Source organism: Simochromis diagramma, unplaced genomic scaffold (genome assembly GCF_900408965.1).
Source record: "Simochromis diagramma unplaced genomic scaffold, fSimDia1.1 OVJJ01000302.1, whole genome shotgun sequence".
Taxonomy (NCBI): Eukaryota; Metazoa; Chordata; class Actinopteri; order Cichliformes; family Cichlidae; genus Simochromis; species Simochromis diagramma.
In genome coordinates, this window is record NW_024386792.1 from 9,929,634 (window position 1) to 9,944,795 (window position 15,162).

A 15,162-nucleotide genomic window follows, 5' to 3' on the forward strand; every position below is an offset into this window, starting at 1 on the left:
TTCCCGATTTGTTATAATTTCTCCATTTATTCTCCTCCCTCAGATGTTCTTCATTCAGCAGCTCCTCAAAGTACTGGTTTCCCAGCACACTCTTCACTTACCCTTAATTAATAAAAGTCCTTTTCTCCTTCTGTAGTATCCACAGACATGCACACACACTTTTCTCTTCTAAAATAAGCTAATTCACTAGCAAACAGGTGAACAAAAACAGAATCACAAACAACAATACATGCTTCAAATATTGCAATAACTTTATTAAGTGGTATGAATATTTTGTTTAAAAATGCTAAATTGCAGAAAGACCATACGTTCACAGTTTAATGAGTTCCCTTTGAATTGCCAACGGTAAGATTTAATTAGAAAAAAAAGACAGGGTTTATCATAAACACTAGAAATATGTAATAGAGTATCAAAATCATGCTTAATAAAAACCATTAATTGCCCGTTCAGTCTAATAATGAATTATAAAATATAGATATTAATATTACAATTGTATTTGCAAAGATACAAAAAGAAAAAAAACAAAAACAAAAAAACAAAAGCACAAACTGCAAAAGGCATCGAGGAGCAAATGCAGATCAGTTGAGCTGCTACATTCAGGGTGTGTGAACGTGTACATGCGAATAAATGGCGGGGTTACACCTTCTTGTATACATGACTAGAAAATGACCAAAAAAAAAAAAAAAAAAAAAAAAAAAACCAAGACAACTGCTGAACTGGACACCTTCCAATTAAACCCAAAAGCAAATGTGTGATAGAAAAAAAGAAAAAGAAAAAACACAACAGAAAAAAAAACCAAAAACCTGATGTGATTTAAAATGTCTGGCTTTGGGAATGTTAAATAATGTACTCATACATACTATTTATACATATATATATTTATAAAATATATATAAAGTGCACATTGGAGATGTACAAAGGCGCCATTTAAAAAAGATAAAGAGAGAAAGTGTATTGCTCTCCAGCTGTGGAAAATTGTGCTCTAAAAACCTTTATGGCACTTTTAAAAAGAAAAGAAAATAAAAAAAAAAATAAAAATAAAAAAGGTTTGGCAGCAGAATATCTGCTACAACAATAATCCCTGATTTGACTTTTAGGGGAATGATAAAGTATTAATTGTGTACAAGTTAATTTTCTTTTAAAACAAATGCATGTGTAGAGTGGGCTGGAATATAACTCAACTGCTCCTGAATATAAAAATTACAAAATAAATTTTTTTTTTTTTTTAAATTTCCCTGCCTTGCATTTTGCATTTTCTCCCCACCCCGTATCAATGTGTGACACAATAATAAAAGCTACCTCAGTGTCACGTCACAAACCGAAACACAGTTCATAGATACACAAACTCAACATAAGAAATCGGTAAAGACACAATTTCATTGCTTCTACCCTTAAACTGACCGGGTGGTGTCTTTTTCCTCACCGACACATTAATGCCCCTGTGCAGCAACTTTCACATTTCTGAATGAAAACATAAAAACACTTCACTGACTGAAACTGCCCACTAGACTGTTAAAACCCACGAGTACACGAAACCAAGGCTGAGTTGCTTTTAATAAGAGAGTGTATGTACAAGAGAAAGCGAGCGTTAGCAACCTGTCATCACTTCATGATCTGAGCTTGCAGAGGCAGATGAGGTGTGTGGTGTGTTTGTTTTTTTTTTTTAATTATAGCAGATCCCGAAGTAGGAAGTTGGCACGAGTGCTTTAAAAAGAAAAAGAAAAGCTGAAGTATCTATGACACAATGCACAGTAGGCGTGATAGGATACATTCTGGAACGTTTCACATTGTATTGGCGTAGCGAGCAAAAAAATATGTATTTGTAAGTGTGTGTCCAAGTCCCAAACATTTACTTGAATGCATGTGAAACAAAAAGCTTTAAAGCTGGAGATCATGTTGCGCTGAGAAGCTTGTGAGCATGCCATGTGGCTTGCACAGACTGAACTGCTGTTTTGGTTGTGTAGCCACAAGAGGGCGCTGCTCTCAGGCCAGCTGAGGAGCTGCAAGCAAAAAGAAAAAAAGTGTCTGGCCCTTCCACAGCTGATCAGAGGTTTGGTTCAGCTACCATATTTCTATAAAAATGAGCTGGTCTTAAATGTGTGAGCTGGCAACCAGCTTTTTTTTTTCTCTCTCTTTGGCTTAATGAGGTGAAAGGGTTTAAACATTAACCCCGAGGAAACATTTCCTCACTCCCTGTCACAGTCCAGGTAAGGCCAGCCATTTCATTTTAAAGTCAAAGTGGTGTAGTCCAACACTGAACCCAGCACAGCGTTGCATTCAAGTTGCACGGCAGAGGGTTTCACACTAGGAGGTGTCGTTTCTTGTGTAAAGCCAGGTGGTCAGAGCGGGAGAAGCTGCGGTCACAGTCGGGACAGTGGAACGGTTTGACTCCCGTGTGCTTGCGGTAGTGTCTCGTCAGCTCGTCTGAACGGGCGAACTTCCACGTGCAGCCTTCCCAGCTGCACCTGTAGGGTTTCTCCCCTGCAAAGAGAGGAAATTACACGAGGTTTGTTAGAAGATGTCAAAAAGTTTGAGGCTTCTGGAAAAGCACGGCTGGTATATGAATGAAGGCTCACCTGTGTGTGTCCTGCGGTGTGCTTTGAGGTGGGAGCTCTTGGTGTACACTTTGTCGCAGCCGCTGAAGTCACAGCGGTGAATCCTCCGTTTTTTCAGTGTGTCAGGTGAATCAGCAGGGAAAGGGTGCCTTGTGCCCGAGTGGACTATTACTGATGGGTTGTTACCCCTAAAAGAAACACACAAAGGGTAGAAAAAGATTTTAAACGCTGGTGCTTTGTCCATCTTTGTCTAATGTTGCCAGCAGAGGGAGCAAAAGTCCTCTCTTATGACACTGAAACCCACAGTTTAACTTGGCTTCAATGCAATAACAACTTCTGCCAGGCAGGAAGCTGAAAAACCCGCCTTTTCCAGTCAGCCACACCTTTGCCTTGCCAACCTCTGTCAATCAATGTTTATAAATTTATCCTTGACCAACTCCAGGAGACTGAAAACTGTCAAACAGCAGGTGAATCTGCAACACTGTTTCCAGTCAGAGCACATTAAGTCCGGTTTCTTTGTGTGTGCAAACAAACGCACAAAATGTACCAGTTTTACAGTTACAAGAGAGAAGGAGTTGTCTTTCATCACTGTGTGTGTGTGTGCGCATCAGTTGAGAGCAGGTGTTGAGTGCTGAAACATGATTCCACACAGATCAATTCTGCATAAAGGAATGTGCAGAAAATCCCCTAAAAAACACACACACACACACACACACACACACACACACACACTATAGTAACTGTACGTACATATTGTTTATGAGGATGTGTGTGTGCTTTGTTGACAAGATGTGATGACACACAAAGACGCACCCTCTTTTTTTCCCTTTAGGGTCCAATTATTTCATGTTTGGCACGATGACAAGAGCAGCCTGTAAAGGGAACCGCCCTAACAGCCAAAGTAAAAAAAACGAGGTGTACTTCACAGCACACACACAAACACGGACATACACTAGCTGCCAGCAAGGGCTGACTATTACATGTGCATCCAACTTGCAATTATTTCTTCTGAGGAAAAACTTATTTTGCAGAGGGGAGGGGACCGGAAGAGGAAGGTAAGAAAGTGCAGGGGAGATGTTGGACAATGAACACAAAGCTTAATAAATCAATCAATCATAATAACAGTAATAATAATAATAATAATAATAATAATAATAATAATAATAATAATAATAATGAGGGAGAATGAGGGGAGGAGGAAGCAGAAGAGGAAGAAATAACCCAAACAAAACAGTAGGAAGAGGAATGAAGGTGGTAACAGGACCCAGATGGCTGGCATGAACTTGTGATGTCTTAGATAAGGAAAGAAAGAAAAGAGCTTCTAATGTGAGGCGTGGCTATTGGGCTTGATGGAAAATAAAAGGATAAATATTCTTCTGTACTTCCCCAGTGGCCGAAACTCTATTAGTGATACAAAAGAATAAAACAGACAATAACAAATAGCCAGTGCTCTTCACAGAAGCAAGAATCTAAAGACAAAATAAATAAATAAATTAAATTATGGCTCCACAAACATGAAGGAAACAGAACTGTGTCCAGACTCAGGCTGGAGACAGATCATTTTCTAATGTGTTATCAAGCTGATGATAAAATACATTTGGAAACAAAGTTTGTTTTATGACTTGGAAATGGAGCCAAATTTTAACAATTATGTTCCATCAGAGTGAGATAAGCTCTAAATTTTTGGATATAACCAGTAAGTTCACGCAGTTCGGTCAGTGTTTTTCTTTTTTTCCCCCCTAATCACACAAGACTCTTACTGGCTGTCCGCTAATAAGAACCGCACCGCCCTGATCCCGGGACTGCCCCAGAAACTGACATGGCTCAAACTACAGTGACATGCAAAGAACAGTCATATCTTATGACAGGACTCTCTAATAACAAGACTGTAGGTTGTATTCCGTTGCATATGTAATGATCTCGACAACATGCTTTTGTTTTAAACACGCAGAACAAAAGTTCAGATTAGGGAGCAGAGAATAAGAGCTTCGGCAGCAGGGAGTGAGTCAAAAACGCTAGTGAAACAGGGGTGTGGAGTCAGGGGACGTGAAGTGTGTGGCCACCACCACCAGCGTGCGGGTTTTTACATGGAAAACAGAAGGAGCTGTGACAACTCGCTGACCACTGAGTCCACACAAAACTCGCTATAGTTCAGAGTGTCGTCGTGTTACTTACTCGTACTCGTGTGGCATCGCTCTGACTGATGACTTCTCGTGACTGCTGGGGTCATGAGCGGGTTCAGTCTCGATTTTGATTGGCTTGTGCAGGTCGTGGGTATCACTTCGCGGCTCCAGAGGCTTCGTTGGGTGAACTGGGTAGGGATGAAACAATGTGTGAGCTGACAGTATGATCAGGTCTAAATCACATTCATAATTAATATGTTAACATACATACATACATACATAAATAAATAAATAAATAAATAAATCAGGCATCTAAGGTCCCCAGAGGATAAATCCTATCAGTGTGGCTTTTTACTTAAAGTTTCTTCTAGCACCATCACGAAGTCAAGTTTAGACTGAAACCTTTCTTCTCAGCCTTTTGGACCAGTCAGGTTTAAACACTTCCACTATATTTTTTGTGTTTTTGCTACTTTAGAAGTCCTTCTAGAAAAGGCCACGGCAAACACACTGGTAGCCGTATGTTGTGTGTCTGTCTCTGTGACAGATCAAAGACTTCTGCGGATCACAGTGGGAAACAGCTGATTTACCCCCCCTCTTAAAAAAAGGAAAAAAGGAAAAAAAAAAAAAAGTGCTATTCTAAGAACAGAGGGAATGAAAAACATTTCCTCATTATCACTGATAATTTTTCCCATTCTCTCTGCAAAAATCGTTTACTGATAATTTATCAGTAAACGATTTTTGCAAATTTAACAAGAAAATGCCACAAAAGTGATGTGATTTAAATGCAGTAACAACATGAAATGGATACATTTCACGATGACTCCTGCACTGATGTGTTTTTAATGTGATTCTCTAATGACTTCTTGTTTTGTTTTTAGCTTCATGTACAGTTGCAAGACAAACACTGAACTGCTCTCACCTATCTTGGGCTCCCAGCTCCTGAAACGGTCATCGTCGCTGCTGGCAGGTGAGTTCATCATTATTGGCGGGTAATAGGGGAGAATGGGCAGAGGCAGTACGATCTGAGAAACCATGATCTGTGACTTTGGGATGACCCCGGGGCCCCCCGGAGACACAATGGTGGGACATTGAAGGGAGGAAGTGGGTGGCGGGAAAGCGTGGGAGGGTGAGGAGCGCAACTGAGTGTGTGGGGGCGAGTTGCGGGAAGAGGTGCGGCTCGCCGAGCTGTAAGGCGAGGCAGGGGAGCTGCGAGGGGACGCCGGGGTCGACGCAGAGGAGCAGGGAGGGGACTTGGAAGATGAGTGCTTGTTGACAGACAGGTCCACGGGCTCCATCTGGGTGTGTGTCAGCCCGGTCGGGGTGTGAGAGTGGGACAGGGGGTGCATTCTGTAGAAGTGCGGCGGATGGGGGAAGATCACTCCAGGATAGAACGACTGTGAAAGAGAGGATGTAGAGAGAAGAGGAAGCAGTAAAAGGGGGACAAAAGAGCAGAGGGTTAAAAATTTCCATTCTGCTTTGAATGGCAGGGAAAACATGTTTTTGCCACACAAACAATTACAGCCAGCCAAAAAATTTAAACACCGCTCTGTTTGGGAGCAGATAACTGTTTTGTCTCAGAATACAGTGTGTGTGTTCATTAGCCCACTGCCTGGCAGTGTGCGTAGCTATTGTTTGCAAATGTCCACTGTACATTAGCCTGTTTGTCCAGGAAGAGCTGGAATGTGGGAACCAGTCTGTCTAGACACGTATAGGTGCGTGTGTAGTGTGTGTGTGTGTGTGTGTAGTGTGTGTGTGCTGTGTGTGTGTGTAAAAATGATCAGTGCATGATAAGGGTGCTGTTGGTATCAAACAGTAGCAGCGATACAGCGACACACACACACACACACACACACACGCGCGCACACGCACACACGCCTTACCGGCTGAATGTCTGTCTTCGGAGGGTAATCATACATCAGCATGGCTGCACACGCCAGACTCCTGCAGAATACACACATAGCACCAAAAATCAATATACAGGGAAGACATTTACACTAAGCTCACACTCTTGATAATAATTTACTTTATGCACCAATGCAACATTGTAGAAACACTTAAAACTTATTCAAACATTTGTCACCTCTCTACTTAAAGTACTGAAAGCAAAAGGACACATCCTTTAGATAATGAACCTCTATCACACTCCCCTGTGTGAGTATAAGTGACCCCCCAAAAAAAGAAAAACACAAAAACAAAACAAAAACGGTAGAGAACCTAAATCTGAGGTCATAATTAATGGTCAGAATAAAGTAGAAGAATAATTCTGTCAATTTTTCTTTTAGTTTAAAATTTTAAATATAGCCATGTGCAAACAGTCTCAACATGAATGCTAACGAGCAACTACAGCTGCAGACTTTGCTTTGTCTGCTGCCTGACTGACAAAACTCCAACCACTGCAGCTTGTCCTCCTCTACAGGAGGGTGGACCATGCTGCACCACGGGCTTAAAGTCCATCTGCCAGGCACTTGACCAGCAAGCCAAAGTCTGGCATCAAGGTGGAGTGTTTTCTGACTTTCGCACTTTGTCATGCCCCTCAACCAGGACCAATTTGCCTTGGGAGACCCTACCAGGGGCATGCTGCTCGAGGCAGAGTGGCTCTGACCACAAGATCCGTCTTGTGGTCAGAGCGCCTGAAAACGGATAAGCAGATACCCTTAGTTACATATAGCCCCAACGTCCACCTTGTTCATGTATCTTCTTCTTATGGCAAGACACTGCCACACCAAAACACACATTTTGTGACGTAATGAAAAATAAATCACATTAAGTAGAGGGAATGATGTGACAGGGTCTGTATTTAAGTAAAGGAGACCGCGAGGGCACGATCAACGTTGGTTCAGCCCCAGACATATTTTTTTCTGTCAAACTTGACACATCATCTCCTCTTTTTTCACCGCTCAGTCATGTTTTCAAACAGGTACTCTGCGTTTGACAGATAGCGCTGCCGATGTCAATCAAAAACACTCGACATTCAGACTTGTGAATTAAAGGGACTGGGTTTTTTTTAATGAGAATGCAACCGGTTGCAGGTGTGATGCAGCTAGAAACTGCCCCATATCTGAGAAATGGGACACACACACACACCGAGTATTTTGGATCAAAAGCGTGTGAGGTTTCAAAGGTGTTTCCAGTTACCTTGGCTTTGAATGGCCAGGTGCAGCTGGGATGACTCTGCTTGTGCTACATGAGGGTGTTTATTAGCTTCTTTGTGTGCTTGTGTGTGTGCGCGTCTGCTGGTGCATTAAGGCAACATGAACTGTCAAAGAATGTACCCTGAGGCAGTCTCTGTGTGTGTGACCTGATTAAAGTCCACAGTCTGAAGACAAGTTAGCCTTTAATTATTAACAAATGGGCAAGAACAAGTCATTACACCCTAGTGCACACATATAGGAATGCGCACACACACACACACACACAGTCCAGATGGGGAGCAGACCAATGGTGAAGCAGGATGCTCACTAGCTGGCTCAGGAAGGGTGTGAACATGACGACTGAAGCCTCACCCTTTGCCCGGCTCCAAAGAAACAAAGAGCCTACCGTCAGGTGGGAACTGTGTGTGTTTTGAGGGCGTGTTTTCTAATCCGGGTTTGTACTGTACTGTAGTTCAATTTGAGGTCAAGCAGTTGTTCTATTGTCATTGTAAATCACACATTAAGGTGACAATGAGACCAAGTATGAAACACAAACAGATTCTGAATTCGGAAAAAAGGAAGAAAAACAAAAGCACTGACAAAAAAAACCCAAAAGAAGAACAGATTAAGGAAAAGAAAGCAGCAAATACCTGCTGTGTATAAAAGAAGCAGGTCTGCCAGAAACAAACACACACAATAAACAAAATCCCATCTGGGAACAAGGTGTCACTGATGAAAAACATTAGAAACCGCAACCAGAAAATGTTCTGGTCCCAAACGTCACAAACATGCACGACAATGTCCCAAAGTCCAAGATGACATTTTAAAATAGTGATTGTCTCATGCCACGTCCACATCACCACAATATTAAGCAAACCTTATTTTCCTTGTTTTTATTTTTCCTTTATACTTACTGTAGATTTGTAATTCTATACCAGTTAAGTTGTCAGTTATATCCTGTTATATACAAACTACATAGATGTACTTAATAGTGGAAGAAGCTCCTTTCAGCTGCTTGTTAAGCAGTTGCCACAGCAGATGGATCTGCATGTTTGATTTGGCACAGATTTTACACCGGATGCCGTTCCTGACGTAACCCTCCTATTTATCCGAGCTCTGGACTGACACTCGCGTGCGTGAGGCTGAGTTCGTGTCTCCTCCGGATCTTGAGCAGACGATCACAGAGCCAGGTTTCAGTGATTAGCGTCACTATCAGTACCTCACCAAATGTGTAAGGTCACCAAAGTCTAATCGGTTCATCCCAGAGTACAAGTCTATGTTTGTGCAAAATGTGACAAAATCTCCTTCAGGTGTTCTTCGGATATCATCGGGGGCCACGGTACCCTCAATCTTTGCCAATTTTAATCAGTAAATCCTTGAATCCAAGTGAACATTTGAGCCAAATTTGGAGAAATTCCCTCAAGGCGCTCAAGAGATATTTAATTTATGAGAATGGATCGGAAAACTGGAAAATGTTATGCTGTCACTAGTGCAAGGCAGGCACGAGTAACTCAGAGGCTCCTTTAGGCTCTGTCATACAGGAAGTGTTAATTATCTTCTGACTTCAGGGCTGGGCAGGTGTGGGCTGTGTACGCCTGTAAGTGAGAACATGTATATTCACAAGCAAAGTGTTCAGAGCCTCACTTATCTGGCTTCATCTCTCACTGAACAACATATGCATCGCTCAGTGCATGTTAAATTCTTTGAAAGAATGCGTGCAGTGACAGGAACATGCTGCTCTCAGAGTTCACCTGTCATACATAGTCTTGCATTTCCCCTTTCATTAACACTTTTGCACGACAGACGCGAAAACGAGTTCTTGGCAGCTGGTTAGTTGGCCACGGGTACGAGTAAACGCAGGGGAGAATTTGGCCAATGGTGTCAGAGCCCGGTGTCGTGCAGCAGGGACGGCAAATAATTCACGTTATTTGCTTTAATCCAAAGACAGGCGTGTGCCTAGTGGTTGGGTTTTACCACACAGGAAAATGAACAGAAAGGAGTCATCAGATAACGTGTGACAGCAGGATGGCAAGCAAAGGAGGGAGAAACTTTCCCTCTGGGTGTCTCATGAAAGAATAAGCACAATGAGTCGCACAAATGTAACAATCACAGGAAAGAAATTTCACTCAGCCGTGCAGCATCTTCCTCAGTGGCCACAAGGCCTCAGCAGATTAGAGATAAACTGCAGCTGGAGCAGCATTTCTGATAACTGAATTAACCGTTTAAGAAGTTCCCACAGGAACCCCCCCAAAAACAAAACAAAACAAAACAAAAAAACTAAAAACATATTCCATGAAAATGTGAAGAGTTCTTTCTTATAAGACATTAACCTGAATATCTTTGGTTTAATTAATTTGGATATTTTCCTATTACTTGTTTCTACGCAGCAGCAGGCTGATTGCATTTGTCATAGCTCTCACTAGACTGTGCTCTTATTTTCTACGAAATTGAACTGACATACTCGAGGACAGGAATTAGTCAGCACTCTTTTCCTTTATTGCCTTTCCAGGTAAAAACAGACAAACAAACCAAACTCCTGCATCATCACGATAAATAAGTCGCCCTACTTGGGCTAGGTTTTTTTTTCCTGCTACTGGGTTTGAGTTTGTGCATGTCCGCAAATATTGTCCTTCAAGGTCAGTGGAACTACTGTGTATTCAGCCCCAACCCACTCTGCAACCACCTTCTACACCCCTCTATTGTGTCTCCACCCCTGGACTCTTCTCCACTCGCTCCCCAGCAATCGCTCATGTCTTTACTACTGCATTTATCTGAACCGCACACCACCCCACACTCTTATTCTCTCCCCCTCTGTGAATGTTATAAAACAACATGACTGAAGGGGAAAATATTGTGGCTTGGACTCCCTGCCCCCCCCCACCCCACACACACACACACGTTTCTGCTAGCTCAACAGAATACACACACTAAATCACTAAAAGGACTAAATTATTACAGACACGCACACATACTGGAACACACGCAGACAAAAGCTGGCCGGCACACACAAAGTCTCTCTCTAATGGCAACAGGCTGGAGATGATGAGATCACCAGAGAGACCAAAAACCTCCAGACAACATCTTTGTCCAAGAACATGCCACAATACACTCACACACACACACACACACATTTTCAGCCTAGCGTCTTCTAGCCTCTTTACCCCCTCTTCACTTAAGTCATTCTCACCTTGTGACAGTCCTGTAATGCTTCGTGTCGTGATATCAGTCGACTCAAGGAGAACCTCACATACAAACTCACTACCTATTCACACTCTTCAGGAAAGGCGCCCATTAGTCTTAATTTAACATCCTAATTGCATGACTCATCCAGGTACTCATCCAATATTATGCCAACATTTAACTTTTCCTTTTCCTGACCTCTCCCTAAAGTACTCTCACTTCTTCTGTTGCCCCTCACTCATTCCAATTTATTCCCCCTTTTAAGCTCTCACTCCCAAGTGTAGCCCCTTGCTCCCTGCTTTCAACCCTTACCTCACTTCCTGCTCATGACTCCCCTAATAACCCAGCACATGCTCCAATTTTGACTCCTCTCGCTTTAAGGCCCTTGCTTACCCCCAACCTCCCCCCCATTCCTCTTATTTTGGCTTCCCATTCCCTCATCTGAGCCACGCAGCCCACTTCTCGTATTTTTACGCCCCCAAAGACACATGCACACACACACGGGCATGTAGTCCCCCTGAGCTCCTCTCAACTAGACTATGAGGCTGCAGGCCTGCAGAGCTGGGGGGGGGGGAGCCAGAGGGGGCCATCAGCAGGGGAGAGGAAACAGGATCCATCATCTCAGAAACACACATTTAAAGACACACCAGACTCATCTGGTCGCGAGGCTCAAACACTGACAGAGACACACACGCGCACCTCAAGTCGAACTTGACGGGGTGCGCGAGAGAGTGCGCAGCGTTTTGAGGCTTTCCAGACAACTGAGGACAGAGGGAAGGAGAGAACAAGAGAAGAGGGAGAGAAGCGGAAGCCCTTAGAGTTTAGTCTGACTGTTATTATTTCCACACTGCGTGATGGGTCGGGGGGTGTACAGAGGAGAAGGAGGTGGAGGAGGAGGAAGAGGAGAGCGAAGCCAAAAGGGGGGTGCTGCTGCAGGGGGCCTGCGGTTTCCTGTTTGACTCCACACACACATATTACACCTCCCTAGTCTGAGAGAAGAGAGGTGGGGTGGGGGGCTGGAAGGAGAGAAAGGGCAAAGAAAACAGCCGCTCTGACCAAACTATGTCAAAATGGAAGTGGAAAGAACAGGGCAGAGAGAGAAATGGGGAAGAAAATGAAGTGGGTTTCAACCAAAATATGACAAAACTTCAATGAACCTCAAACATGGGGGGGTGGGGGGCAGTAAAGAAGGAGCTACACAGTCACAGTGGCTCAATCCAGTGGTTTGAACACACAAGTGTTCGGTGTGTGTTTGTGCTCTAACGTGGCCGTGTTTAAGCATCCGTGTCCTGTCACTCTGCAAACTTGTGCAACTAGTCACAGCTTTTCACGTTTATGGCCGCCTGTGGAGCAGCGTGTCCTTATTTCCTCATCTTCTCATGGAGAATCACCAACTCCTCAACATCCACCCGTTTAATGTTTAGCCCTAATGTTCCCTAGCACATGCCCTTTGAGCAGAGTGTGTGCGCGTGCATATGTGCGTGCGTGTGTACACACAGTCTTGCGCATTTTGTTCCACCAGATAACATCAGCATGTTGATTCAGGAAAAAAGGCGTAGGGATGGGTGGAGTATTTGGGGCGTGTGTGCGTGTTTGCGCTGCCCTAACTGCACTAATGCCAGACAAATAAACAGGTAATACACAAACGGAACAGCGACTCATCCGTGTTTTTCTGCTCTACAGTGAAACAAAAGTACAAACTTCAGGCAACAGGGAGGGGAGAGATGTCGCCCTCATTCCACCCATCCACCCCCCACATCTCTCTCCCTCTCTCCTCCCGTCTTTCTCTCTCTCTCTCTCTCCAGGCTCTAAACAGGATAAGGGCTTCATATGCCAAGTGGAATGCGTGACGCAAGCCTCAGCCTTGAAACAAAGCACAGGAAACGGGGAGAGACAGAGAAACACAGAGGGAGAGTACAGGGAGAGATGTGTATTGTAAAGAATGCAGTGACACAACAGGACTGAAACAACATCTCAGGTGTGACAGTTTGGGGAAAAAACAAACAATCAGATGCCCTCTCCTTCACCCTCACCCACACACACCTGTCACATATTTTCCCATCTGTAACTGAACTCAGCACAGACACACAGCAAAATCTGAGGCTGGTCTTTCAAATCACTGCTCTATTCTGCATCAACGTCAGCCTCTACAGTTTCACAATCTGACCTATGAATAAATGAGTCATGTGCGCAATAATCAACAATAAATATGATAGTCCTTATGATTCATTTCACTTGATGAGCCCAGCAAACACCCATTTCTCAAAATGTTGCCGTTTTCCTTATATGGAAATATTTCTTCCCCCAACTCACATATTAAAAAAAAAAAAAAAAAAAAAAAAAGTGAATCCATTTTTAAATAATCTAAAATATACTTCTCAAAACTTACTAAAATGTAACAGAATAAAAAAAAAGGTAGTAATTAGTAGATAAAAAGGATCCCCAAGTAATAACTTTACTATAATCTACATCTATACAACAAAGAAATAACATATCGTGTTATTTGATGATGGGGGGGAAAGACACATACACAAATAAACCCACATTTATGTTAATTAACAACAGCCTTAGTTTTTTAAAAGGCTCTGAAAGCCCAAAATAGCATCGTCTCCCCGTGACTTGTAACAGCCTAAAGTCGGGTTACATAAGTTACAGCCAGTGTTGAGCTCATTAATCATTAATCAATAAATTAAGAAGAACAACGTTCACCACTGTCAGTGTTATAGGAAGATAAATTAAGCAAACATGCTGATTTGTAGGCACGGAACAGAAAACAGCTGTGAGTAATTAACTGATTAATTAATCAAACCTCAAATTACGCACGAGCCGTCTGTTCTCATTAAAACCCCGACCCGCAAATTTAATTTATGGACTACTTCTCCCTGCTGTAATCTATTAGGAATAATAGTCTACATCAATCCCACTACCACATCCAGCTTTTATTAAAAGACCACGTTGCAATTACTTACTTTACCGCACATCCGATAGTTAATTTAGACCGTGCCGGGGTCAGCCTGTGAGGCAGCCCGGCGGACACAAATGCTGTCAAGAAGTCACCGAGTCAGACTTACCTCTCAGATGGGGTATACGGTCTGTTCCTGCAAGGAGAGACGGTGGTTTCGCGGCTGCCTTGCTGAAAGGCACGGGTTCCCTTCCCAGGGAGAAACTCAATTAGACTCTCCGCTGAAAAAGTGACGCAGGCGACGCTCGGTCCTCCGCTGTGTCACTGACATCAAGGAAAAAACAACAACAAGACGGTTCTGTGATCGATGGCTCCGTAAAACTTCCCCAAGTTACGAAACTCCTCTGTGTATGTGTGTCTCACTGTGGCAGAGCATTTGTGTGAGTCCGCTTTTGTCGTTCACAAAACCGCTGCTGTCACATGACCCGCCGTCTGTTCTCCGTGGGGTCTGGCCGCTGGGCGGGACCGGGGCGGGGTGGTCCAGATTATGTATCTATGTGTGTTTCTCTCTCTGTGTATGTAATGCTAATTTCAAGTTTTAAACGCAAACAAACAACAATGTGATATGATTATGACGCTCCTACTACAACCTGAATGTATCTGGATAATTTTATATAAGACTGAATAGCGTATTTTTCAGAAATGGACAGAATAGAAACAAGTGAAAGAAACAGCCTATTAAGATCTTAATAGGCAAAACTGTACTTTGAAAGAACATATTTTTATTTATAATTAAAAGTACAAAAATATCAAAATCCTTAAAGTATGAAACTTAATTGTAAACTGAAAGACTTTTTCCATCTATCAGTTAAATATTATTTTCTTAATATATAAAGCTTTTCCACTATTACAAGTTTCATTTCATTATATTTTCATGATCTAATTTTATTTTATTTTATTACTAATTTAGGTTCTTACCATCTCTGAGCATTTGTCCTGTATTAGCTTTGTGCTTTTATTTTGTAGGGGATGCGAAAAGCAGAAGACCTGAGACTGTATGCGCCCCAAACTAACCCCACAAACAAAAACTGCAAAGCCCAATTTGATGTTGTCACAACTTTGCTCTGTTGTTGCAAAACACCCCATCACACTAGAGTTTCCTCAGTGTTGCAGCATGTTGTATTTAACTAATTGATGTAGGGATGCATGATGTGATATCGATATCACTTATCGATTCTCATTGAGTTATCATTGGTTTTTTAAGGTCACCA

General features: G+C 42.7%; 1 protein-coding gene across 2 annotated transcripts; it reads right to left on the reverse strand.

The window, feature by feature from the left end:
- Nucleotides 1-233: 233 nt before the first annotated feature.
- Nucleotides 234-14,392, reverse strand: klf3 (Kruppel-like factor 3 (basic)). 2 transcript variants are annotated; one of them, XM_040024329.1, is made up of 6 exons: nucleotides 14,061-14,392; nucleotides 6,559-6,619; nucleotides 5,598-6,072; nucleotides 4,731-4,866; nucleotides 2,577-2,743; nucleotides 234-2,481 (listed from the first exon to the last, which is right to left on the reverse strand). In XM_040024329.1, the coding sequence occupies exons 2-6, from the start codon at nucleotides 6,598-6,600 to the stop codon at nucleotides 2,300-2,302; spliced, it is 1,002 nt and encodes a 333-aa protein (XP_039880263.1). In that variant the 5' UTR covers nucleotides 6,601-6,619; nucleotides 14,061-14,392; the 3' UTR covers nucleotides 234-2,299. The 2 variants fall into 2 exon arrangements, with proteins under 2 accessions (XP_039880263.1, XP_039880265.1); XM_040024331.1 differs by lacking the exon at nucleotides 14,061-14,392 and having other exon boundaries at nucleotides 6,554-6,589.
- Between the last annotated feature and the right edge of the window lie 770 nt (nucleotides 14,393-15,162).

What these genes read in the sequence shown, in the direction of transcription:
- klf3 (XM_040024329.1), bottom strand. Translation starts at nt 6,600, where the DNA reads ATGCTGATGTATGATTACCCTCCGAAGACAGACATTCAGCCG. An exon ending in GAGCTGGGAGCCCAAGATAG is followed by an intron (nt 4,867 to 5,597) that starts GTGAGAGCAGTT and finishes ATCCCTACCCAG; the next exon opens with TTCACCCAACGAAGCCTCTG. An exon ending in GCGATGCCACACGAGTACGA is followed by an intron (nt 2,744 to 4,730) that starts GTAAGTAACACG and finishes TGTTTCTTTTAG; the next exon opens with GGGTAACAACCCATCAGTAA.